This window comes from Sciurus vulgaris (genome assembly GCF_902686455.1).
Source record: "Sciurus vulgaris genome assembly, chromosome: 7".
In the NCBI taxonomy this organism is placed as follows: domain Eukaryota; kingdom Metazoa; phylum Chordata; class Mammalia; order Rodentia; family Sciuridae; genus Sciurus; species Sciurus vulgaris.
Genome location: NC_136467.1, coordinates 58,238,135 through 58,265,772, shown reverse-complemented (window position 1 = coordinate 58,265,772; position 27,638 = coordinate 58,238,135). Strand labels below are relative to the sequence as shown.

The window sequence follows — 27,638 nt, the reverse complement described above, 5'->3', positions numbered from 1 at the left end:
TGAATTGTGAAATAACCAAGCCAGGCATGATGGTGCATGCTTACAATCCCAGCTACTCAGGAGGCCAAGTAAGATTGAAAATTTGAAGCCAGCTACAGCAAGCTGGCAAGATGCTATCTCAAAATAAAATATAAAAGGTGCTAGAGATGTAGCTCAGCGATAGAGTGCCTCTGGGTTCAATCCCCAGTACTGCAAAATAAAAAAACGATGAAGGGGGAGAGAGACATGTTTCACCAAGCAAAAATTTTTTTCCTGTTTTTTCTTTTTCGTACTGAAGACTGAATTCAGGAGCACTTTACCACTGAGCTACAAACTCAGTCCTTTAATTTTTTTTTTTTTCAGACACATTCTTGCTAAGTTCCTTAGGGCCTCACTAAATCGCTGAGGCTGGCCTCAAACTTGATATCCTCCTGACTTGCTTCATGAGTTGCTGGGATTATAGCTGTGGGCCACCATGCTATTTCATCAAGTTCTATCATTCACGATATTCACTGCCAACTACAAAGAGAACTGAAGGAGGCTATAATCCAAAATACCTCAAAATTTATTTATTTGTTTAAATCATGTGATTTCAAGAGCAATCTTTCTCTGGAAGCCTAGCAAATTATCTTTATGGCTTTGTATTACAACAAATGAACAAATTTTTAACATCCCCACCATTATTTTTAATTATAGAAAGGAGAACACCAAAAGACTGATATAAAACACGTATAAGATATATTAAGTAAAAAGCTTGTTTGTTCCAGAGTAAAACTTAACTGAATGCTCAAGATTACAAAATATGCTTTACACAACTTTCTTGCAAAGTTGTAGATTCTTAAATGCCACACACAACACAGCCTCAGACTGAATTTATTCATGGACTTGCAAACAAAAAGTACTACAGGCAAAAAAGTAATGAAAATGACTAATTAGCTCAGCTGTATATAAAAAGAAAAACACAGAATGGTTAGTATAAACAGAACTGCCAACCACCCAGAATAAACGGGATTATTCCGTATTTCACTGCCTTATCACTGGAACATAATGACTGCCATATTTTTGAAGCTGAAATAAAAAAGATGGCACTGTGAAAATAAACTATAAAATTTAAAGTGGGAGCATTAGATTCCAATCTATTAAGCCTCCTCCACCTACTGTCACCCACTTATGATATTTACCTCTACCAATATCTAACTTAGTATTTTCATGTAGATATCTCATAAACATCTCAAACTTGCAGCCACAAAGATGACCTCTCAAATCAGCTTTATTTCCCACCCCATACCTATTCTCTAGTTTTTCATCTCTGTATATACATCCTTTTCTTCTGACTCCTTTTAATTTTTTTCTTCTTCAGTACTGGGGATTTAACCCAGGGGTGCTCTACCACTAAGCCATACCCCATCCATCTTTTATTCTATTTTGGGACAGGGTCTTGCTGAATTCAGCACCAGCTATGTAATTACCCAAAACAGATCATAGGAATAATTCTTGCACCCCACCCTCTACATTAGACCTAAAAATAGGTTGTCAATTCTACCTCCAAAATAAAAACTCTATAATCCACCATATGTTTTCTGTTTTTGATTTTTTGTGGTAGTCATGACTGGATCCAAGCCCAGCACATGCTAGGCAAGTGCTCTACCACTAAGTTACATACCTAGTCCTCTTTATTTTCTTTATTTTTTGAGACAGAGTCTCATAATAAGTTGCCTCAAACTTGCAATCCTCCTGCCTCAATCTCCCCAGTAGCTAAGATTACAGGTAAGTGCTGCCATGCCCTGCTATACCATGTTCTTTCACCTGGACTGCTATCAAAGTCTCTTTACTTCTCCTTTTGTCTGTTTCCATTCCACTCTGCGTTCAACAGTGAAGGTATTTTTACCTCATTTTGCATGTCAACAATCCTCTGCTCACAATCCTACAATGGCTTCCCACTATCCTTTAAAAACCAAATTCTTTCCCTTGGACTACAAGACTACTTAATTTGGTTCATTCCCTTCCTCCCTTTTCTGGTCATTTAATTTAAGACATACTGGTCTTCTTTCAATTTCTAAAAACCCACTTATTATATACTGATTGTTCATGCCTTCCTCACAAATCATGTAAATGATTTGATAACTCTTAGTAATCGGTGACAGAATCTTTGAAAAATAATTAGGTTCAGACACTAAATCTCCAGATGCCCTGATCTTTTACACTTCTCAGCCTTCAGATCTGTAAAAATTATGTTTATTAAGCCACCAAATCTATACTATTACAAAAACTTGAACTAAGACCAAAATCAGACTCTTTTTTACCTCATGTTCTTAAAACATGTATTTTAATACAACTGGATCATTCTTATCTTTCAGATTTCAACTTAAATAGCATTTTTCTCAAACAGGTCTTCCCTAACCACCTTAATGTAAATACATCCCATTCCTATTCCTACGGCACTATTCTTAAGACCTTATTTACTTCTTTCAAAATAGTATAAAACCAATTCCCAAAAGGATGCTTCAAGTCCTACAAAGTTTATAAAAAGAAAAGAACTAGATATAGACAAGCTTTTCTAAAACAAGATGTTTGGAAAGTGGTGGGACACCACTATACATTGGCCTTCATGGGTTAGGGTTAGGGTTAGGGTTAGGAAAATGACAAGTGTACTAGAAGAGAAAGGTTAAGAAAAATCTATGTTATCTACTCTGAAAGTGTCTAGCATATCCTCACCTTGCTGCCTATACCCTTTGTTTCCTCTGGCTATGAGGCCATTAACCCCTGCCAAATAAATATGAGATTCCCTAAACTGCTTCAGGTCTTCACTTAATAACATCGGATCAGTGAACACTTCCCTGGCCATCCTATTTAAAATGGCAATGCTCTCTCATCTTTCCCTACTGCTTCTTCCCAATGCACTGGTCATCATGTGACAAATAATATATTTTACTTACATATGTGCTTATTGTCTGCCTCCTCAACTAGAATTTAAGCGAGGTAACTATGAGAATTTTTGCTTATTTTTCTGATTGCTGCGTCTCCAGTACCTAAAACACAAATTATATAGTAGGCAAGCAAATGATAACTACTTGTCAACTAATTAACATGAAAATAACATCCATAAAAATGAACCAATTTATAGCAGGAATACATGAGGCAAGAATGGTAGGAAGGTCAACATGAGATGAGGATCATAAAAAATAAGGAAAATAAGATGAACTTAATAACTATGCCTGGCAATGAGAGAAAGAACAGGTAAAGGATATTACTGGGGAAAACAGTGCCATGTGTAGAAGAAACAACTACTCCACATTTTTTTTCCTTCTTCCACTTTTTCCAACAATAATTTTCTCAGAGGAAAAGGTGAAAACACACAAGTTTATGTGAAAATAATGCTCCCACAGGCTTAGAGAGACACAAAGACATGGTGCTTTAATTTAGTGCAGGTCTCAGGATAAAAAAGACAGGAAAAAAAACCTTCAAGATAAGATTACAAAATTAGTGCCAATAGTTCTGCAAAACAATGAAACAATGAAAGGTGCCTGAGGTCAGGAGAGACATAAACGCTGGAACTTAAAAATATGAATGAATTTTATTAACCCATAAGTCTAATTTCAATCTCTAGCAAAGAACACTTAGAATATAAAATAGTAATTAAAAGAAATTATCATAACATTAAAACTATCCATGTCCAAAGTAACCTCTTTTCTATTATAGTGTTCAGAGGCTATTTTTTGACGTGAACTGGATAAAAGTACTTAGGTACACTCAATAGTTTCTAAAATGATTAGGAATCAACCTCAACCGTTTTCATTCTATTACTCATCACTTTGAACCAAATAGAAAATCTCAATAATTGTTGGGAGAAATCCCAGTTCTTAGCTGGTAGCAGTGAATGTCTCAAGTGTGTAAACTTGTAGGGAGAAGCATTCTGCTTCTCTTACCTAGGAAAGTAAAAAACTGCCCCAAGTTGACCTAGTGCTACCAAGGGAACCTGTATAGGAGCCTGATGGTCTGATCCCCTGTGGCACATTGTGATTGGGCAAGGAGCCTATAAAATGTTTACCTGTTCCTGCAATAATTCAGTTTGCAGCCATAAGCCTGCTTCCACCCAATTCCCGGAGTCTGGGGGTCTTGACTCCACATCCTTACCTGAGCTAGCCTGGCACAACAGACAAACTACAAATAATGTCTAAAATTTATTTGTTATATCCCTGTATTACTTTCTAGTCAAGCTTATCAAGTATGAGCCAAACAATTATCAGAGGAGATAATACATATAAATACATATTTACTCCCTCCAAACCCATTAGCCATATTATTTGTAAAGGGAAGTTTTAATATGGAAAGTTTGATTTCTGTTTTAGACCTGCTTAAAATCTGTGTCCTTCTACCATTCCATCCAATTTCAATGTCACCACAATGGATAGAGTCTTGGTTTAACTTTTGGTGTTATCTCCTTGCCATTCTCCGGATCATCATGCTCTTGTCAAAAGAGTCTTCATTCAGCTCCCAGTTCCTTACTTCTGGGCCCAGCCCACATCACACCAAACCTGGAATACGTTCATCACAACCATCCTGTCTATATCCCTTCCTCTTTCCTCTACGACTCCGTTTGTAAATTTGATATTATTTAACAGCAATCTGTTTAACATCTAACTCGCCCTCCACTAGACTATAAATTGAGGGAAAGGACTATGCCTGTTTTATTTACTCTAGTATCCCACGTGCTAGAATAATCCCTGGGTCAACCTAGGTTCTATTATTGGTTATCTAATCCACACTGCCACTGTCTGGGTATGTAGCTATAGGTGCCATAGAAGAAGATTCCTGGTAGAACTGCCAATAGGAGGCATAAGCACTCTTTTTGAACCTTTTGTCTCAGTGAAAGTATAGAAAATAGTGTAATAAATCTCTGTATACCAGTCACTGAGCCTTAGCAGTTACCAGTATATAGCCACTTTCATTTAATCTTTTACTTTCATCCTTCCCCTGCTTTTGAGTTTTTAGTAAGTTTTCTTTCCATTACATTACTCACATTTATTCATATTTTATTAATATTTTTTGTAGTTGTAGATGGACAGTATGCCTTTACTTTATAGTTTATTTTTATGTGGTGCTAAGGATCGAACCCAGTGCCTCACATATGTTTGGCAAGCACTCTGCCACTGCACTACAGCCCCAGCCCCTAGATTTTTATTCTTTACAGATGTTTTCTAAATGGTGTTTAATCAAGTATTAGAATGACATTCATTGTTTCTCTTTTTCATGGTCACAAATCCAGTCTTCTTTATAGAAGAGTACTTGACACTAACAAAATGGCAGAACTGGATGTTTCAAGATACACACAGGTAGTGGCTTCATTAGTTTAAAAATTCTCATATCTCTGTTTTGGTCATCTTTCAATGGTACTATGTTATTTCTGGAAAGTTATCTATTACCTTCTACCTATGTCCTGCTTAGGAACAAGAGAGAGAGAGAAAAACCAACAATAACTTTCATCTAGGAAGTCCATCTAGAATCAACAGAAAAAAAATTTATCACTGGAGTAAGTATATATGAATACTGCTTCATACTGTAAGTATATATGAATACTGCTAAATTAATTCTTAAATTTTACTCCTGTAAACTATTACTACCTTTGCATCTATAAGATCACTCCAGCTTATAAAGAAAAATGATCTGCCATAGTCACACAACTGATAAAATAATGAAGAGATGAGAGCCAGTGTTCTACTTCAGACCCAGAAAATCTCATTTCAATACTCATTCAACTAAATATATATATATCACTAATAAAAATAATATATATATCATTAATATATATAGATCACTAATAAAAACAAAGAGATGCAATTATAACATACCTATCTTCATCATAGAAACTTCAAAGAGCTGAAACCATTGTACTTTTACATTACTTACAAATCAGATGTATTTTCAAAATATTATAGAACTTGTTATACATAATCACTATTTCCTCTTAGAAAACAGTTTTTAATTTAAAATGGCATGCTATATCAAGTAATGTCTCTAAAAAACCAAGTAACTAACTGGGTATGCTGGCCTGTGCCTGTAACCCTACTTGGGAGGCTGAGGCAGAAGGATTCCAAGTACAAGATCAGCCTGGGCAACTTAGTGGGACCCTATCTCAAAACAAAATAAAAAGGGTTGGGCGGGTATATCAGTGATAAAGTGCTTGCCTAGCAAGTACAAGACCCTATGTCTAATTCCCACCCCCACCCCCCCAAAAAAGCTGAAAAGACTAACCACATGTTTATCACTCCAAACTTGCCTTTAATTTGTAAGTCAATTGAATTTAATGTCTTTTTTTTCTTCCTTTGTGGTAATATACACTCAGAAAAAAGGTAGGCCTAAAAACAAAGTCAGGTATTAGGAATACTTTTTAGTGATTTCCTCAAATCTCCAATAGTAAGAAAAACATGACCTTTAATAGAAAATAAGTAGCCTGTATATGTAGTGACACCTGCCTCATGCATAAAAATGCCACTTTCCTTTTTTTGGGGGGGTTATTAACTTTCAGAGAGGTTAAATACTTTAAAATCTAAAATGAAAACTCATTAAAAAAAAAAAAAAAACACTGAAAAGCACAGTATGCCTTAAAATGAGTTTTCTTGGTTTCATAAGCTTTTCATATTTCTCCTTCACAGAGGGCTTCGAAATTAAAATTAGCATTTGAAAGTATTGAAAAATCGTTTAAATTTCTGTTTAGTCGTTATGCTGTACAGGTGCAATTCTGAATGAAATTAATTTTCCATCTGTTGTCTCAATCTTTACAAGTTTACAATTATACTAACAAAAAGGTGACATATCTTTCACAAACAAGAACTTCTGTTTCTTAAACATAAATTTCATTTCCATAAATAAATACAAACAAGGCCCTTCCCCATTTTTATACAAATATTATACCATTTATGTAAAGCTGTTAATATTATTTCCTGGTAGCAGAAAGGACTAAATAAAGGAGTCACTCAGTCATTACTTACTTTCTCTTTAAGACCATACTACATGCTGGGGATAAAAAATAAGACACACTCCAACCAGGGGTATTATGCTAGCAGAATACATAAACCATATAACAGAATGTGACGAGATACAAAAGGAGGAATGCATTCAAATGAAGAGCCAGAACAGCATGAAAGCATAAGAAATTCTGTTTCCACTTATATGTAAGCTCTCTGGCCATGTTTGTTCCCTCAGTGCTGGATGATCACTAGCCCCTAGCATAGTGTCAGGCACATGTTAAGTGGTCAATAAATATTTAAGTTAAAAAAAAAAGAAAAAAAATGGAAAAATGGGCTCGGGTTGTGCATCAGTGGTAAAGCATTGCCTAGTATGGGTGAGGCACTGGGTTCAATCCTCAGCACCATAAATAAATAAATAAATAAAATTATTGTGTCCTTCTACAACTAAAAAAATTTTTTTTAAAAATGGAAAGAATGCTTCAGATAGAAAGTGATAATAAACATGAATGTTAAAAGACAGGTAGAATTTAAACAGACAAAAAGGAAGAGCATTCCAAACAGATGGGACAGAATGAAAACACACATCAATTTACTTTTCAGCATTTTATCCCACAATATATTTTCTACAAGAAACATTTACCCAGCTAAAATATCTTCATTTTAAAAATACAGAAAATAAATTATGAAGGACTCCAGTATCCACAGCATACCTCTCAATGGTCTTTGAGAAGTGTAAGTTCAGTCTTAATCACCACAAATAAAACCAAGTATAATAGTCACAAAAATAACCTATAGCCCAAAACAAACAGGATAAAGTATGTTATAACCAATCACCATTAAGTTAGATCTACTCAAACTCCATTTAAAAATTAATTTAATAAAATCTAACTTAGTAAAGTTAACTTTATAATAGTCACACTCAAGAAAGAATATGATCTAAGGCAGAAATACAGAAAAGGAACTTGATGCCTAAACAACATCAACAAAATCAGTTGTCAGACTGTCTGATTATTGTTATCCCAAGTTCTGAACATGTGACCTTTTGATATGGTTTAAGGTCAATGATAAATATTTGCTGTGGGTTTGATTAGGCTACTGGGGCTTCACAAACATTTTCTTAAAGGGACAGATAAAAATACATTAAACTTATGGGCCATATAACCTCTGTCACAATTAATTATTCTGCTATTGTAGCATAAATGTAGGTACTGAATATTTATAGTTGGGTTCTAGGAAATCTTTATTTATGAAAATTGACATTTGTCACATGCCTATAGTTTGTCAACCTTGTCTTAAGGTATCAAAAAAACTTCTAAATAATTCTTTTTATTGAGAGGTTTGGATGTAGTGCTGTGTTAAGAGCACTTGCTTAGCATGGGCAAGTCCCTGGGTTCAATCTCCAGCAGCAGCAGCAGCAGCAACAACAACAACAACAACAACAACAATAATAGCAATTCTTTTACTGAGACAGCTTTACTTCCTTTCAAAGTCTTTTATATAATCTACAGATACCTAGAAGGCAGATCTTATCTTGTTATACAGATGAAGAAACAAAAATTCAAAGGAGTTGAGTAACTTAAGAACTACCAGTAGAGCTTAGTAGAGCTAATTTTTTTTTTTTTTTTTTTTTTTTGCAGTGCTGGGGATAAAACCCAGGGCCTAGCACATGCTAGGCAAGTATTATACCACTGAGCTACCTTCCCAACCCCTCAAGATAACTCTTTTTCTTTTGATGAATATTAAGGATTTTCCTCTACGTTCAGTCCTCCAATGCCCCCAACTTATTAAATATTTCAATCATTTTTAGAATTCTCTCCTGAATCCCTGAGTTCTTTTTAGCAGACTCACCAGAGTATATTTCAAGAACAAATAATTTTCTGCCCACTAATTTACTTCAATTCTGAAGTCAAATTATTCTCAAATCTCTTCTCTTTATATGATCCCCAGCTTCTTCCATTTAGGCTACCTTCTTATTCATAACTCTCCTAAAACATCAATTAATCTTCAATTAGCCAGGAAGAAAAAATGTATGTTGTAAATCAATTTATTAAGAATTTTTGTACTCTAATGAAAATGAGGTAACTGAAGTCTGGTGCCTGCCAAGTATTGAAAAATACCTGACGTACACACATGAAACTAAGGAGTAATTCTACATCACCCAGGTCAAAGCTAAGCAATTTAAAACAAAGAAATGAGGAAATGTAATTTACAGTACATATAATAAAGATGTGCCTTATGTGAGGTTAAAATAATGCTCTGAATGTTTCATATGTTTTAATAAATACTAAATAACTACAAGTACCTCTTTGACACTGTAATAATACAGTTGTTACTACCATGAAAAAACTTATATTAGACTAATTCCTTGATCAAAAACAACTACCAAAGAGACACAATATAGAATATCCTAACTGCAAGGTAGTTTGCACTGAAAAAGTGATCATGCAAGTTGAAACTGTGTAATCTTAATAAATGGAAAAACTATAATTACTCCATTATCTTTAAAATTTTTTGTTAAGACAGACATCATTACCCTATGTACGTGTATGATTACATGAACGGTGTGAATTTACGTTAAGTACAATCATAGAAACAAAAAGTTGTACCCCATGTGTGTACAATGAATCAAAATGCAGTCTGTAAAAACAAAAAATAAATAAAATTTTAAAAAACAAAATAATTGTTTTAAATGTATATAGGAAAATAAAAAATAAAAAAATTATTATTTAATATATTGTAATTAAAATATTAGAAACACTGAGTATTAGAATGTTTTATTGATTCCTAAGCCTGGATGAACTGAAATATCTCTATATTTTAATCAACTTTCACCATTTTACCATTTGTATTTTCAGAACCATGGGCTATCTCTGAGTGTTCCTTTAATATGAATATCAACATCATATTTACTCTAGAACACCTTCATCCTTTTTTTCACACCTACTTTCCTTATTAATGCCAATGAATTAATATTCACTTAGCTCATTGGCTGCATATCTAGTCTCTTGAAAGGCAGCTCCAAAGTCAGTTATGATCCAGTTACCTTCTACTCAAATACCATTTCCAACACACACTGTTTTTTTGACTGCATTTTCACGTTCCTTGGCCAATTCCCCTTTTCTTTCTTGTTTATAAAATGTTACACGGGCTTATTGTTAGAAACAAGTGAACAACACATCTACATGTTTTGCTGTCTGTTGGCAACATGAATAACAAATGCACAGTGACAAAACACTGACAGACGATGTAAAAAGCAATATGATTTGCTACTGCTCATGAACACATCCATTGTTATGTAATGATTCCTGGAATAAATAGTTAGCAATAAAATTTGTACTTTATGTAACTATTTATAGTTAATATACCACGGTAACTGAAATTTGAACTATAAGGTTGGTGAATGAGTATAACCTCACTGAATCACGGTAACTGAAATCTGTGCATACAGGAACCATGTAAAACAAGGAGTATATTTAAACCAACTCTGTGAAAGCACTGGAGGGAAATTGACACAGGCAATATTAAGGACCTATGATCTCCAAAAGATGCAGAACACAGAGATGAGATTCATGTTCCTCTTATCTACTTCCATGAAGATTTTCTAAATCACAAAGAATAGTAGTCAGAGTAATCCAAGCATAAAGAAAGTCTGCTGTTCTAAGAAAGCACAGACTAAAGTTGGATCTGTGCCCAAGTAGAGGTATCATGGTATACACAACAACAGTTTTCAGCTGTGATTCCAGAAATGGTAATACCTGTGGAATAAAAACCAAATACTACCAGTAATGGCTAGAACAAAGTTTATGTCATCTTAAATCATGGGCTAAGTGACCCACCTAGTGCTAAAGAATTCATGAACAGAGGGACATTGGGAGGGTATAATGTAAGGTATGACTAAAAGTAGCCACTGGGCAAATTTGGGCATGGAGGCTAGAATTAATTTGAACCAACAATTCTAAAATATATTTCTTGCTATCATGTTTTATAAAGTGGTACTCTGAAATTAAAAACTGCTGTAGTTACCATTTTGTAGTCCCATCCAAAGCTGCTTATGATCTTTTTTCTGCATTTCATTGATTACTTGACTTTTATGCTTTAAAGCATCAGCTTCTTTCATACAAGACATAAAATGAGCTTCAATTGCATCCTTAGATGGACAGTGCAGAAGGTCTTTCTCTGGAAAACTCTATCAAAGGGGGGAAAAAAAAACATATAAAAACAGGTATACACACCACAAAATTGCCTTTTTAAGGAGAACTACAACCCTGAATTTTCCAATATTTTTAGCAAACTATATTTTATCTTCACAATAACCACAAGTACTTTAAAATCATTAGCTGTTTGCCACATTTTGTACTTTTGCCAAATAATTCTTACATATATTTGTAACAACACAGAAAAGGAGTACAATAATTTTAAAAATAGCTTTTCAAGTGACCATATCAAGAGTTTGAAAGGATGTGGAATGGGACTCACACACACCAATGATAGGAGTGTAAAATGGTGCCACTACTTGGAAAACAGTTTGGTAGTTCCTTAAAAAGGGTGAACACATGCCTACCATCTGACCTAGTCATTCTACAACTATGTATTTAAGAGAATTAAAGTATATTTCCATACAAATACTTGTACATGAATGTTCACAACAGCTTTAATAGTCAAAATAATCAACAGGTAAGTGAACATATCAAGTGTGTATATTAGATTTTTATTATATACTTACTTTTATTAAAGTATATACTATGAATATGTTGAGTTTACTATTCATCAATTATACTTCAATAAAGCTCTTTAAAAGTTGCTTTGAAGATAAAAATAACTGAAGTTACGTCCTGTGACCTCACTTATTATATATTACACATGTATCAATCATTACATTCAAAGGAATCAGCATTATGATGGTTATTTCTATTTAAGTTCAACTGCTTTCCATTCTAAGCTTATAAAGCAACCTCTAAAATCTCAAGTCCCAGAATTAGAAAAGTAGTTCAGTGTATTATAAACATGGGACACAATTTTTAATAATTTCTAGAAAATGTTAACTTTGGTATAATTAATCTATAAATTTTAAAATGTTTTTCACTTTCGAAACAAAGACATACAATTTTTATTTGTCAATTTAAAAACTAAGCCTTGAGTTAGGGATATAGCTCAATGTAGTACACTTGCCTACTATGTGTGAAGACCCAGAGATAGATTCCCAGAACCACAAAACATACAAATAAAAATAAACGTAAACTCTAAAGTGATTAGTCTTTCAGATATCATACATTTCTCTATCCTACTAATTATAGTTTGATTATAAATGAGTGGCTGAATATATTGTCTTATTCCAAAGGGGGAAATTTTTTTTTTTTTTTTTTACCTATTTAAGTACTACTCACATTTCTTAAAATTTTATGTACAAGTTTATTATGGAAGGAAGAAAAAAAAAAAGCAGTTAGACCTCTCGAAACAGTGGTCAGTGAAGCCTCAAGAAAAACACCAATTGGTGAGTAACTTTTGCTTAGCCTAGCTACTCATCACCACCCTATCTAAGCTTATGGAGTATCTGACAAGTATAAATGAACATGGTTTATAGCAAAAGAAAGGTCTACCAAAAGAGTGCAGATATCTGTGTTTACCTACCCTTCAACAGAATGTCTACCTCTGTATCTAGGAAGGCAGTGAGGTCATAAATTATATAAAGTCAAGAGAAACATAAGAGAGCAATAGCAGAAAAGGGAGAGGTCTGCTTAAGCAGCCAAAGCAGTTAAATTAATTGTGGCAAAGAAGAAAGTGACAGATGTCTTAGCCAAAGCCCCACAGCTTCTACTCATGAAATGCTCTTCTTTCTATGATTAGCTTGAGGTGGGAATGGAAAGTCCTTTATAAAGTTTCACAATGAAACTACAAACAGACGCTTGATTCATTACATTTCTAATCTTTTCTAACGTGCATTAGCCATTGTATATAAGTGCATTTTTTTTCAATTCAAATTTTTCTAGATAAAGGTGGTAACTCAGACATCATGTTTACTCTCTTTCATTAATCTTCCAAGTCAGACCCATGATAAATCAAATTTAATTTCACTTTTACAAACATAATTTGAAAAGTTCCATTTACTTAGATATTATTACCTGTATTGTTATTTAAAATATTAATCCAGACTGTTTGGAATGTGTCCAGATACATTAGAGAGAAGTGAATAACGTTAAGAGAAAGGAAAAAGGCATTCAATTTATTAGTAATACTGCAGACTCAGGTACTCAGTTAAAACAATAAAGCGAAGCCAAAATTGTATTTTCCTTGTCACCTATGAAAAATCCAACATCTGATTAAACAAGCAGAAGTTGCCAAAGCATAGCAACATTATTACTGAGTCACCTCTAAAAGTTTATTCAACATTAAGACAGAAAAATGAGGTTATACTTTAAAAGTTTACTTTAGAAGAACCTAAGTTAACTGAAACAATGCTAAAAATCAATGTACTAAAACCTGTTAACATTTTTCAATTTTCTTAAATTTTGTAATTCTACCATGATACAATCTACACAACTACCTATTATCAATAATCTCCTTTCATCCTGTAAATCTATGGGATACTGCTCATCTGTTACTTGGATCACATTTGTTGAATCTTTGGAACCTGGCTCAATTCTTCTCATTTCACATGGTTCTAGTTTTAGGATAAAATCAAACTGTTTCTAAAGTCTTTTAAGATTCTAAATTACTTTGGTCTCTGTTAACCTATCCAGCATACTCTCTCATTACCATTTCACCCCTATTCCTTCCACACACTAACCCCACATGCCTGCTCCAATGGTTTTATCTCTTTTTTCAACATTCCTTCAGTTCTTTCAGCTATACTCCTATATCTGTGTTCTCACAGGATTATCTGCCTAGAACACACTTTCTCCATGTCACCTAACCACTTATATAACTGGCAAAAAAAAAAAAAAAATATCCTCCTTGGTCTTCAGATACAGCTTCCATATCACTTCCTCCAGAAATCCTGCCCTTTCTCCAAGTCAGTGTTAAGGTCACAATATCCTCATCCTTGACTCTATGATGACATTTATTTGTTAGTATTATAATGACTATTGGCATATCCTTAGGTGACAGGGCCCTGAAAGTTTACAAAGCAGAGGTCATGAATGTTCACACCTCTCTCAATAAGTGTGTTTGTGTGTTACCAAGGACGGAACCTAGAGGTGCTTTGCCACAGAGCTATATCCCCAGCCCTTTTTTAATTTTTCATTTTGAGACAGGGTCTCACCAAGTTGCTGAGGCTAGCCTCAAACTTGCCATCCTCCTACCTCAGCCTTGCTGGGATTACAGGCATGAACCACTGCATCCAGTCTCAAAAAACTTTAAAAAAAAAACTTCACTGGGATATAATTCATATACAATGAAACATAGAAATTTTAAGAACACAGTAGAGCTTTAACATCATCTGCCGAAACCAAGTAATGGAACGTTACCATTGACCCTCCCCTCCTACTCTGCCAAATTACTTTATGCCCTCTGGCATTCATTTCCCTCCCTCCCACCCAAACAACTGATATGATTTGTAACACCAGAGATTAATTTAGTCTGTAATAAAATCTCATAATATAAAACCAGACATGGAGTATTATATAATCTATCATCTTTCACGTAGCATAATGCTTTTGAGAATCATTCATGTTATAGAATATCAGTAATTAGGTCCTTTTTATTGCTGAGTGGCATGCCATTGAATGAATATACCACAATCTGTTTATTCAAAGACTTCTTAAAAGATATTAGGATTGTTTCCAGGTTTGAACTATTATTACTAAAGTTGCTATGAACATTAATATACTCAGTCTCTTTGTAGACATTATTTTTTCATCTTTCTTGAGTAAACAGCTAGAAACAGAAATGCTGGGTAATACAGTATAAGTGTATTTTTAACATCATTTAAAAACTGCCCAACTGTTTTGCAAAGTGACAATACAATTTTAAACTCGCATCATCAAGTTATGACAGTTCTGGTTACTCCATGTCCTCAAACTTAGTATTTTCTGTCAGTCTTTTTCATTTTAGTCATTCTAGTGAGCATAAAGAAACATTTCATTGTGGTTTTAATTTACATTTCCCTGATGACTAAAGATGCTGAGTGCCTTTTCATGTGCTGATTGGTAATTCATAAGTTGTTCTGCAAAGTTTCTGTTCCAGGCTTTTATACTTTTCCAGAGCAACTGATACATTAGAAAATAAGCTGAACCCAATGTGAATTGGGTGTACTTATGTAAAATAATGTCCATAAGAAATAGTAGGCGAATTGCAACGAGTTAAATCCAACTGCGTAGGAATACAGAACACACACACACACACACACACACACACACACACACACACACACAAATGGATCCACTACTTCACATTAGGAACTAGACATCCACATCAGATGCTACAATTTTGTCTGAATATAACAGCTGGCAAGCTTTGACTCTTCCAATGTCCATTTCCCCAAGCAAACTTCCAATCTTTTTCAATTTAAAATGCCATGTTAATTGTAGTATTTACATATTGCTTAATCTTTTAATATGTATGAGACTGTGCTATGGATCTTATCAGGTTTCTGTCTTTTGGTCACCAAAAGTTGTTGGATGCAGTATCCCCATACCCGCTTACCCTGTAGGTGCTGTGATTTTTATTGCTCAATTTTAACAGCGGAGTGATTTGAGAAAAATATATTGCATTATAGCAGAAATGCTTATGAAAGTGACAAGACCAGATATCCTTGCCATTTTCTTGATCTTAGGATGAAACATTGAAAAATCATTGTCTAGCATGATTTTAGTTATAGGCTTTTCTTAAATACCCTTTGTCAAACTGAAGAAAACTTCTTTTATTTCTAAGTGTGATTAAGGGTTTTGGTAACAAATGAGCATTGAATTCTATCAATGTTCATCCCCACACCTCCATTTCTATTGTTTTTGTAATGTGATTTTTCTTTATCCTGTCAATTTAATGAATTACACTGACTGATATTTGAATGTTACCTCAATCTTATATTCTTGTGAAAAATTCATTTCAATCGTAGTTTGTGTTGTGCTTTTTATGTATGAATGGATTCAACTCACTAGTAATTTTTTTTGAAGGCTTCTGTATCTATGTTCACGAGGAATAGTGGTCTATAATTTTTTTGTAATTTCTCCAACAGTTTTTAGTATCAGAGTTACTCAGCGCCTAACACTAGCAGGGAAATGTTCCTTTTTCTTTACTGAAAAAAGCTTGCTCTAGAGAATTCATCAATACACTGTTATTCAGGGAGTTTTACATTATGAGGTTTTGGAAACTATAAATTCAGTTCCTTCATAGATCAAGGTGTTATTCATTTCTGTCATTTCTTGTCCTAGTTTTGGTAAATTTGTCTTCACTGAATGTTTCCATTTATCACATTTATTGGCATACATGTTACTCATAATACCTCTTACTATTCTTTTAATGGCTGGCTATAGCATCTGTAGTAACATCCAATCTTACATTCCTGATTATCATCAAATTGTGTTTTGGTATAGAAAATTAAAGCTTTTCATTCACTCAAGCATTGCTTTAGGTGAATGCCATAAACTTTAATATGTTGTATTTTCATTGCCATTTAGTTTGAAATACTGTTACGTTTTCCTTGTGATATTTTGAGTTAAAGCTAACGAATGGTTTAGTGTCCCTATCCTTTGAATAACTATGCTCATAAAATTTTACTTATACACATACCATCAATCCTTCCTAACAATTCTACTAGTCTTGCTTTAAACAGTTTTTCTCCTTTAAAGAAATTAAAAGAAATAATCTTTACATTTACTATTTACCATTTCCAAAGTTTAGTTTTTACCAATACATTTTTTTTTAATGATACCTCAGGATGTTATTCTATTATCTTTTGACCTTCACTGTTTTTGATAAGAAACCAGTCATCATTTACAACCCTGTTCCTTTTTATGTCATCTTTATTTTTCTCTGGCTAATTTTAACATTTCCTACTTATAAATGGTTTTCAGTAATTGGATTACAATGAGCCTAGGTGTGATTTTTCTAAATATTTATCCTGCTTGGAGTTTATTTTCTTGGACACATCACTGGAGAACTATCTTGCCAAATTATTAACCATTATTCACCATGCTATTCAAAATAGTTCTTCAAACTCTAGCCAGAACAACCAAGGAAAAGGAAGAAATTCAAGGGATACAAATAGGTAAAAGAGAAAAATTATCTGTTTGCTGATGACAAGATCCTGTATCTAGAATACCCAAAAAATTCCACCAGAAGATTTCTAAAGCTGATAAACTGAGCAAAGTATCAGGGCACAAGATCAATAACCATAAAACCAATGGCTTTCCTATACTCCAATAATAAATCTGTTGAGAAAGAAATCAGGAAAATCTCAAGTCCAAAATAACCTAAAAATAATAAAATATTTGGGAATAAATCTAACCAAGGAGGTAAAAGACCTCTACAATGAAAAACTACTGAACACTGAAAAAAGAAATTGAAGAATACCTTAGAAGATGGAAAGACCTCCCATGTTCTTGGAGAGGCTGAATTAATATTGTCAAAATGGTCATATTACTAAAAGCACTATACAAATTTAATGCAATCGCCATCAAAATACTAATACATTTTTCACAGAACTAGAAAAAAAACAGTCCTAAAACTCATTGGAAGAATAGAAGACCCAGAATAGCCAATGCAATACTGAACAAGAAGAGTGATGCTGGGGGCATCACAATATCTGATCTCATTCAGTTGTGGTGGCACATGCCTGTAATCCCAGCAGCTTGGGAAGCTGAGGCAAGAGGATGGCAAGTTCAGCAACTTACTGAGGCCCTAAGCAACTTAACAAAGCTCTATCTCTAAATAAAATATAAAAGCACTGGGGATGTGGCTCAGTGGTAAAACACCCCTGGATTCAATCTCTCGTACCAAAGGAAAACAAAAAATACTCAATCTCAAATTATACTACAGACCTATAGTAACAAAACCAGAATGGTATTGGCATCAAAATAGACATGAAGACCAATGGAACAGAAGACACAGAGACAAACCCACATAGTTACATTCATCTGATACTGGACAAAGGCCAAAACTGTGGGAGAAAGACAGACTTTTTAACAAATGGTGCTGTGAAAACTGAATTTACATGTAGAAGAATGAAACTAGGTCCCTATCTCTCAAACTGTACAAAAGTAAATCAAAGTGGATCAAAGACCTAGGAATTATATCAGAAATTCTGCAAATGTTAGAAGAAAGCATAGGGTCAACACTGCAACATATTGGTGCAGGAACCTACTTCCTAAACAATGCCCAGAAAGTTTAAGAAATAAAACCAAAAATCAATAAGTGGGATGGCATCAAATTAAAAGGTTCCTACACAGAGCAAAGGAAATGAGAGCATGAAGAGAAAGCATACATAATGGAAGAAAATCCTTGCCATCTACTCTTCTGACAGGGGATTAATATCCAGAATACATAAACAATACAATAAAAAATAAAAAAAATAAACAAAAAAAAACCCCACAAATAACCCAATCAAAAATTGGGAAAAGAACTGAACAGACATTTCTCAAAAATAAAAACAAAACAAATGGACAAGAAAACAAATAAATGCTAGTAAGGATGTGGGGGAAAAGGTACACTCTTATGTTTTGGTGGGAGTGCAAATTAGTACAACTACTTTGGAAAGCACTATGGAGAGTCCTCAAAAAACCAGGAATAGAAGCCCCATTCGACTCAATTATCCCACTCCTTGGTGTTTAACCAAAAGAACTAAAATCAGCATACTATAGTGATAGAGGCACACCGACATTTATAGCAGTGCAATTAACAACAGCCAAATTATGGTATCAGCCCAGATGCCCATCAACAGATGAAGGGATACAGAAAATGTGGAATATATACACAATGGATCTACATTTTGCCATAAATAAGAATGAAATTATGCCATTTGCTGGTAAATGGAGAACACCATGCTAAGTGAAATAAGCCAGACTCGCAAATTCAAGGGTAAAATGATTTCTCTCATTACATGGAAGATACAGCAGTATAAGGAAAAAAGGGAAAGAGGTGAATCCCATGAAAACAGGGGACATCAGTGTAGAGGAATAGAATTGAGGAGGAATGGAGGGACAGGAAAAGGGAGGAACTGAGGAATGAATCTGACAAATTATGCTATGTACATACTACAGGTTATGTATAAAGCACCAAACTGAAAGAAAAATAAACAGATGGAAAACCAGTAGAGTAGAAGAAGGGGAATGGGGGAAGGAAGGAGGGGAAAGAAGACACACTAGGGACAGAAATGGAGTAAATCATATTCCATGCATGTGTGACTGTGTCAAAATGGATCCCACAATTATATATAATCATAATGTACTAATAAAAACTTTTTAAAAAATCAGGATATAATTCATTTCTTAAAATTCACCTTTTTGAAAAAGTACAATTTGAGTGATTTTCATTATATTCACAAGGTTGTGCAATAAACACTTATGTAATGGCATGACATTTTCATCATCCCACAAAGAAAGTAATCCCATAGCCATTAGCACTGTTTCCATGCTGTCCTTCCAAATGCTAAAAAGCAGTTCATGTACTATCTCTATGGATTTCACTATCCTGGACATTTAATAGAAATGAATTATTCAGTATGCAGTTTTTTGTCTTCCTTCTTTCATTTAACATCATGTTTTCAAGGTTGTAGAATATATTTGTAATACATTCTTTTTCATGAAATAATTATATTACAGATTTTATGACATTTTGTTTATCCATCCATCAGTCAATGAATGGGCATGAGCTGTTTCCAGTTTTTGCTTATTATAAATAATGAAGTTATGTACAGGTTTTGGTGTTGGTGTATGTTTCCAAGTCTCTTGAGTGCAATAGTAGGAGTGGAACTGCTGCATCACATGATAAGTCTGTTTAAACATCTGAGGACATGCCATATGCTTGAAGGATGTACCACTTTACATTCCCATGAACAATGTAGGAACACTGCAATGAAGGAACACTCTTCAACACATCATTATCCAACTTTTTAAATTACAATCCATCTAGAATGTGCAGGGATAAATCATTGTAAGGTTTTTTGTTGTTGTTATTGTTTTGTTTGTGTATTTCCCCAATGGCTAATTATGCTAAATATCTCTTCCTATATTTACTGACCAATTTTATATCTTCTTTGGAGAAATGCCAATTCAAATCCTTTGACCATTTTTCATTTGTTTATTTTTTTATTCTTGAGTTATAAGAGTTCTTTATACTGTATTCTATACACTCATTAGATGTCCAATTTGTAAATATTTTTCCCCTTCTGTAGGTTCCCCACAGCCTTGATTGCTGTAACTTTGAGAAATGAGTCTATTATTTCTTTAAAAATATTTTATTTCTGTATTTTCCAAAATTCTAGTAAAGAATATATATCATGTAAAATGGTATTTCTGTTCTAGAAGTTTTATAGAGATGTGTATATTTATAGTGGTTTTGAAAATGCAGAAAATTACCCTGAAATAATTGTCACTCTTAATTCCATTATCCAAAGATTACAGCCATCCTATTTTTATAAATTTTCAGTCTTTTCTTGTTTTTGAGAGGTTGTTAGTGTTTTTATATAATTTATGCATGCATACACACACACACACATATACAAACACACAATAAATATACATATATATTCAACACCCTCATGGTGGTGATTAAAATCAGGGTCTCAAGTATGCTAAGAAAATGCTACACAATCAAGCTACATTCCCAACATGTAAAATTTATGTGCTGCCTGTGGTTTTGTGAGTTTTTTTCTTTTTTTTATTTAAGAGTATAAACCTTTCCTTAAGTCACTAAAATTTTTTAAAAAAAATTTTTTTTCTTCAGTCCATTCTCTCTCCCCTCTCATCTCCATTAACTCCAATTACATATATGTTAGACTACTTGATGTTATCCCAGAGGCTCTGTCGATGTAGGCTATCTTAGGATCAGTTTCAATTGAAAACAAATTTTTCTTCACTCATTCTGCATGATATATTTCTGTTTATTTACCATTCAAGAAATTATTGATTATATGCTGGGCATTGTGAATATGATATAAGGACTGCAGATTACCTGTTTCTTTTAAGATACTGAATTTTGTTCTTGATATTACTTAATCTTAAATGGCTTAGTTTAAGGTTTTATTTGGGCAGGTCTAGAACAACTTTTACTATACAACAGAGATCAAAATCGTTAAACTTTCTGTAGAGAATTAGTCACGTTATAAATTGAGTAAGCCATATGCTTTCTACTGCAAATACTCAACTCTGCTGTTATAGCCCCAAAGAAGCCACCGATAATATTGTATAAATTTCCACAGATGGCTAAATTTCAATGCAATTTTATTTATGGTTACTAAAACTTTATTTATGGTCAAGAATTTTATTCTTAAAAACAATTTTTTTCAAATATTTAAATGTTAAAACTACCTTTATATCATAAGCCATGCAAAAACTATCAGCAGACCCACTGGCTGTGGTGGTGTACCTGCAACCCCAGCAACTTAGGAAGCTAAGGCAAGATGATGGATCACAAGTTAAAGCCCAGTTTGGCCCACTCAAGTGAGACCCTGTCTCAAAATAAAAAATAAAAAGGCTGCAACTGTGTCTCAATGGTAAAAGTGTTCCTGAGTTCAATCTGCAGTAACCACTCCCTGTTCCCCACAAAAAAAAAAAAAAGCATAAAAAAAAAAAAAAAAAGAAGGCCAGAGGTCAGATTTGATATACAAGTATGATTTACCAACCCCTCTCCTGACATATGATCCTTACTTTCAAATTCTGGTATTCCAAATAAATGTCCTGTGTGATATCTTGATGTATGTATACTCTGGACACTCTAGAATCCAATATTTCCTAGCATTACAGGACTTCCAGTATCTTTTTCCACTCTAACCCCATAATAACCACTCTCTACTAGGCCCTGGAGAATATCACCTATGTATGTGCAAGCCCAGCCCTCAACCCAGTACCTTGGGAACCCCACACATATACTTTAGTTTCTTCTTAGTCTGATACCCTTCCTTACAAGTTCTAACAACTTCAGAAACCCAGTACTCCAATCTCTGCATCTTCAATTCAGCAGAACTCCCTTGTTCTGTCCTTCAATTTGGCTCCTTATGCCACAGTCAGGAGACTGGCCCAAAGCACAGAGATGAACTAAACATGGGGCTTGCCCTGTATGCTAATGTTCAGTGCCTAAAAATAGCTCTACTTCATATATTTTGTTTTGTTTTACAGTTACTTATAGTGCCATTTTAAGCACAAGAGGATGGTCTGGCATATCTAGCATGGTATTCCCAAAATTCAGAGGAGTTTGGCATATTAGTACTATCCTCATTTGCTTAACAAATGTGAGCTCTTACCCTTAATAACTGCTACCAAAATTCAAAAAGAGAATGTCTGCTCTTTACAAAAACAAATTAGCACCATGTTACCAGAAAAGAAAGAAAAATACCAAGGTATTTTTTTTCTTTTTTTTTTTATTCTAATAGAATAACAAACTGAATTTAGGTTATACAACAGAACTAGGCATTTCAAAGAGCTGGATGTCCTCACCAGATATCACTAAATTTTCAAATCACACTAACACACTTTTGAAAAATTCCACATTGTAAGCATCCTTTTGCATTATAATGCAGCTTTACAAGCAACATGCCTATAGTATTAAGGGGGGAAAAATCAAAGAGAAAAAAAAAGATAAGAGAAATAAAGCAAAAATGGCAAAATGTTAAAAAGTATATGGGTGTTAATTGAACTATTCTTAACTTTCCTAATGCAGGTCTGAATTTTTCTACAAAAACTGTGAAGACAGAAATGAGCAATTTTTCTTAGTAGGTTGAGTTCAGAAATCAAAAAACAATTAAAATTAGAAAAGTCTGAAGAAGTATAATTTTCACTCCTATTTTGACAAATAGTGAAAGAAATCAAGGTAAATAACCAAATCTGCATATTTTAAAAGTTAACTTTTATAATCATAATATTTTTCTCAATTTCAGAAATTCTTACAAAAACATTTTCTGACTCATCCTTAAAACCCTTTGGTTCTGTAAAACAATTATTATTCACTTGTATATCTACATTATTCTCTAAACTCGTTACTTAACATGTAGTCAGATAGACCAAGAGCATCACATTACCTTTAAACTTAGAAATATAGCATCTCTACATGCACACTAAACCTACAGAATCACAATCTGCACATTGATACAGTGGTAATTTGAAAGCATGTTAAAGTTTGCAAAGCATTACTATAGACAATAAAGTATATCCACTATAAGCATTATAAATCTATTCAAATCACAAGCATCAAATTCAGTTAAAATTTAGAAAGCAAATGGTTGAAAAGTTTTCAGCAGGTTTTGGTTTGTTTTTCAAGAATCAGTCTATGATCTGATTGTAGTAGACTCTGTAGTAGCAACATGGGGGTTTCTGGTAGGATTTAGTACCACACAAAATCATTAACTTTGAAATCAACTGTTAAATAAAACTCTAAGAAGTCTGATTAAAACAGAAATATCATTTAGTACATTCAAGACTGCATCAAAAAAGATTAAACACATGCTGGAGCACTAACCACTAACTAACATAAAATTGTTGATAAATACAGTATGTTGAAAGAATAAACTTATTTTCTAGAAACTTAACAAAAAAAGACAAAGAAAAAAACCTGTTTCCTCACTAAAAAGGCATGTACTACCTGCAAATTAAGGAGTCAAAAGTTACAAGATAGTAAAAAGAAGCAGGCCTACAAAATTAGTGCAAGCTATTAATTAAATACCTGGAGACAATCTTTGGAGTAAACTAGGTCATGATATAATGCTTAAGAGAACTCAGTACATAGTATTTGGTGGGAGGGGGTTAGGGGGTGGATTGGGGTGATAATTTCCCTTCAACACAGACTAGGATCAGAAAGATTTAAGTAGTTGAAAGACACACTGGTAGTTTCAGCAAACAAACTATCCTATGTAATTTTCTTACTACTTCAAAGATTCTTCAATTTGATTCCTCTAATAAACCTTTCTATTTGGAAGAAAACATGAAGTATTACTGACCAAAGAAGAGCTTGTTTTTATGGAGATTACATTATTATCATATTTACATATTATTTATGATTCTATTCATTGAGATATTTAAAAACATTAACTCACTAAAATAATCAAAACTAATCCAATCACATAGGTGAAAAAAATCTCATCGTCATTAAAAATAACTTCCAGAACAAAAGAAAAAAAAAAAAAAACTGAGATGGCTGGTATTATTTTTACAAATACCTTTAATATTTTAATAGAAGACAGATGAACTATCTCATTAGCTTCTATATTCAATATATTTTGCAATACACTGTTTTGTTGAAATTTTATAAAGAAAATCCAGGCTCACAGAGATATGTAATTGGTAAAATTATATTTTGGTGTCCTTTTCAGATCTGTGAGTATTCTTCAATACTATACCTAATTCAAAAATTGATCATAATACTGATGTGGAATTTGAAAGTATGTCAGTGACTACTTTATACAGTTATGTTAAAATTCTTCATTCTAAACCTGCAGTTTGAATTTACCCAAGGCATAATTTTCTAACACTGTACACTACTCATCTGGAAAACGTTTGTTCACTGAGTTATATAGATCTCCAAATGTCGACACATTTCACTCCATGAAATTTTTTACAAATTGGATGTTAAAACGACCATCAGTCTCATCAGAAAATTCTTCCAGAAAGTGGCTGTCACACTCATAGTGGCAGAATTGTGTTTTCTAAAATTGTAGTTTTCACTTTGAGTTTCAAATTTTATTATTGGCACACTATATTATCAGGTGTTTTGTGGAATGAAAAGTTCTATCCATTTTCAAGAAAATATGTAACAAGTAAGTGTGAACACCCAAAGTGTGTCATGAAAAATATGGCTAGTTCAGCTGGAAACCAAATCATGAAGGACAACCATATTTGCCTTGCAACAAAAGATCTTAATGTGAACTATCCATTTCATCACATAAGATATTAAAAACACATGTACCTAAGAGTCAAGATTAATAATAAGTAAAAATTTTGAATTGCGACTAATAGCTCAGTGGTAGAATGCCTGCCTAGGATGTGCAATACCATGGATTCAATTCCCAGCATCACCAAAAACCCAAACACACACACACACACACACACACACACACACACACACACACACACACACACCAACAAAAAAACAGTTTATCCAGAACAGTCTTAGGTAAACAAGTATTCTTTTTACTGCAAGCGTATAGCTGTGAAGAACACAATGACCACTAGTAACTTGGTACATTGCTTTGCTTTATGCTTAGGTCCCCAGTAGTTTTAACCACCCCTGTTTTTGTAGATCAGTACAAATGTTAACATAGTGGAAAGGGCAGATAATACCTCAAAATTATCATTGAAATAGACTTTACATGATGGATCTCCTGAAGGATTTCAGGGAACTCACCCCCAACCCGAGGTCCTTACATTGCTTCGAGACTCACTGAACTATACCAATGAAAACAAGTCTTAGTCTTTTCTTTTCCTATCATTATGATCCACTGATTCATTCAACCAATAACTACAGAGGACTTATGGAGTGCCACTAGGTACCCTAAAATGCTTGAGTTTTTAAGAGTCACTTCATCAGTCTGTGTATCCCAAGATCCTAGAACAGTGACTAGCTAGCTCAGAGAGGAATCTCAATATTTACAAAAAGAATTAACAGAGCTATGACACATTTTAACCTAGGTTTCAAAGTCTTTTAGGGTGTGTGTCTCTGTCACACACACACACACACACACACACACACACACACTCTCTCTCTCTCTCTCTCTCTCTCTCACACAAAGTAAACAATCTAAATACTGTATTCTTATTTTCCAACATTAACAGGAAAGGCTTGTTAAACAATACATAACCTCTATCCTTAATATATTTGAATAAGTTTTATTTTCACACTACTCTCAAGCATAAATTGCTGTGTGTGGATATATATGAAATTCTTGCTTTGAATACATGAATATATCATGATAACTAAAATTCACACATATCAGAATCATATGATCAATCTGTAAGGTTTGGTAGCAATCATGAGCTATAATAACACAGTACTGTGCAACACACATTAGTGCATATGTACAGAGTAATAATAAGCTCTAATGACCCTCACTCAATTACAGTAAAGTAGGAAGGAAAAGCATCATAGGAAGAATGGATGAGCAGACTTTGAGCACTGACTTTAAATGGGTACCCCCTTAAAGAAAGCAAATCAGACACCTAAGTGACTTTCTCAAACTCTATATGCCTCCCCTCCAACACCCACTGTCATTTGAGAATCACTGCCAGTGAGCAATTAAAAGTGTTTTCAATTCTTCACTAGCATTTGCAAATGAATTGGAGGGTAGAATAGAAGAATGGCTGTTTCAATGTATTTGTAATATAGTGAGACAAAAGTAGATCATACTAAATTTATCCTAGTCTTAAACACTACAGGAATGAATATTTCTCAAAAGAGAGGTACATCAAATCTTTGGACTCCTATCTAACTGTTCTTCTCCTTCAATGAAGTTAGTCTTAGAACTGCTCAAAAATATTAGGTTGTCCCCTTTCCTAGTCTTTTGTATACATCTACACTCAGGAATTTTATTCTATTTTATTTTTTAAATAAACAAATTTTCAAAAACTATTATAAATTTTCAAAGTAGTAGATTCAGCTCTAATTTTAAAGAGGGTACTTATACATTAAAACTTCAAATGGATCAGCCAAAAGTTAGGGAAAAACTAAAAAATATCTTACAAACAAACACTAATGGAAGCTTAGCAACTACGGGTGTCATAGGAAAACAATAAATAATTTCACTTAAAAAAAAAAACTACTCTATTTATTAAGTATTGCAAGTGGGACAAATGGGAAATGCTATTTAAACTATACCTTAAAATGTACTGTGATGTTCCAAGGAAGAGCTGAACTTGATGCAAGAAGATCAAATAGCAAACCAATTGGATAATGCCTAAAAATGAAAGAGTATATTTTAAGAGAGAATAAATATGTAAAGTGGTAACTACAACTCCAAAACAAATTTCCAGCACTTGTTTTTATGACCAAATATCATGGGCTTTTGATCAATTACAAGAAGGTAACATTTACAGTTACATCCCTGGGCCAATATACTTTCCAGTCATCAGGTAGTTTTCCCCAAAAAACTCAATATACACAATAGGATTACAGGAAGTCATTCTTTACCAACTGTGTGCTTGTGTGTTATAATAAGGTAATAACAAATCATCATTCCAGTGTTCATAATGAGCAAATTGAAATATTTTTTAAAAATTTAGAACAACTTAAAATTTCAGAAAACTAAGAACCAATACAAGCTCCTAAGAAGCATGCAAACCACCTATTCAATGGTTATTCCTTTTAACAGTATAGTGCACTAAATTTCCAGTCTTTTACCTATGCACAAATATCTAAATATAGATTCAGAATTCTTTACAAAATACACTATACCTTGTTTTTCTCACATGATAATGTCAACATCGTCCCAAAGCAAGGAATATTCTTCTTAAGTCTAATTTTAACATTTTCTTAAAACTAAAGTTTGGACTTCCTAAATAAGAGAATGTCCTAACACATAAACCTCATTCAGTGAAACAAATTACTTTGCAATAG

The 27,638-nt window shown here is 33.5% G+C and overlaps 1 protein-coding gene across 5 annotated transcripts in view; it reads right to left on the bottom strand.

Annotated features, from left to right (window-relative positions):
- The window catches only part of ATG5 (autophagy related 5), a 115,414-nt gene that overhangs the window by 54,332 nt on the left and 33,444 nt on the right, over window positions 1-27,638 (bottom strand). For 3 of the 5 annotated variants that reach the window (XM_079149054.1, XM_079149056.1, XM_079149055.1), the window contains exons 4-5: window positions 26,901-26,979; window positions 10,971-11,133 (exon numbers count right to left, since the gene is read on the bottom strand). In XM_079149054.1, coding sequence (XP_079005180.1) covers window positions 10,971-11,133; window positions 26,901-26,979 — 242 coding nt within the window. The remainder of the gene's footprint in view (window positions 1-10,970; window positions 11,134-26,900; window positions 26,980-27,638) is intronic. The other 2 variants (XM_079149057.1, XM_079149058.1) reach the window with 2 other exon arrangements.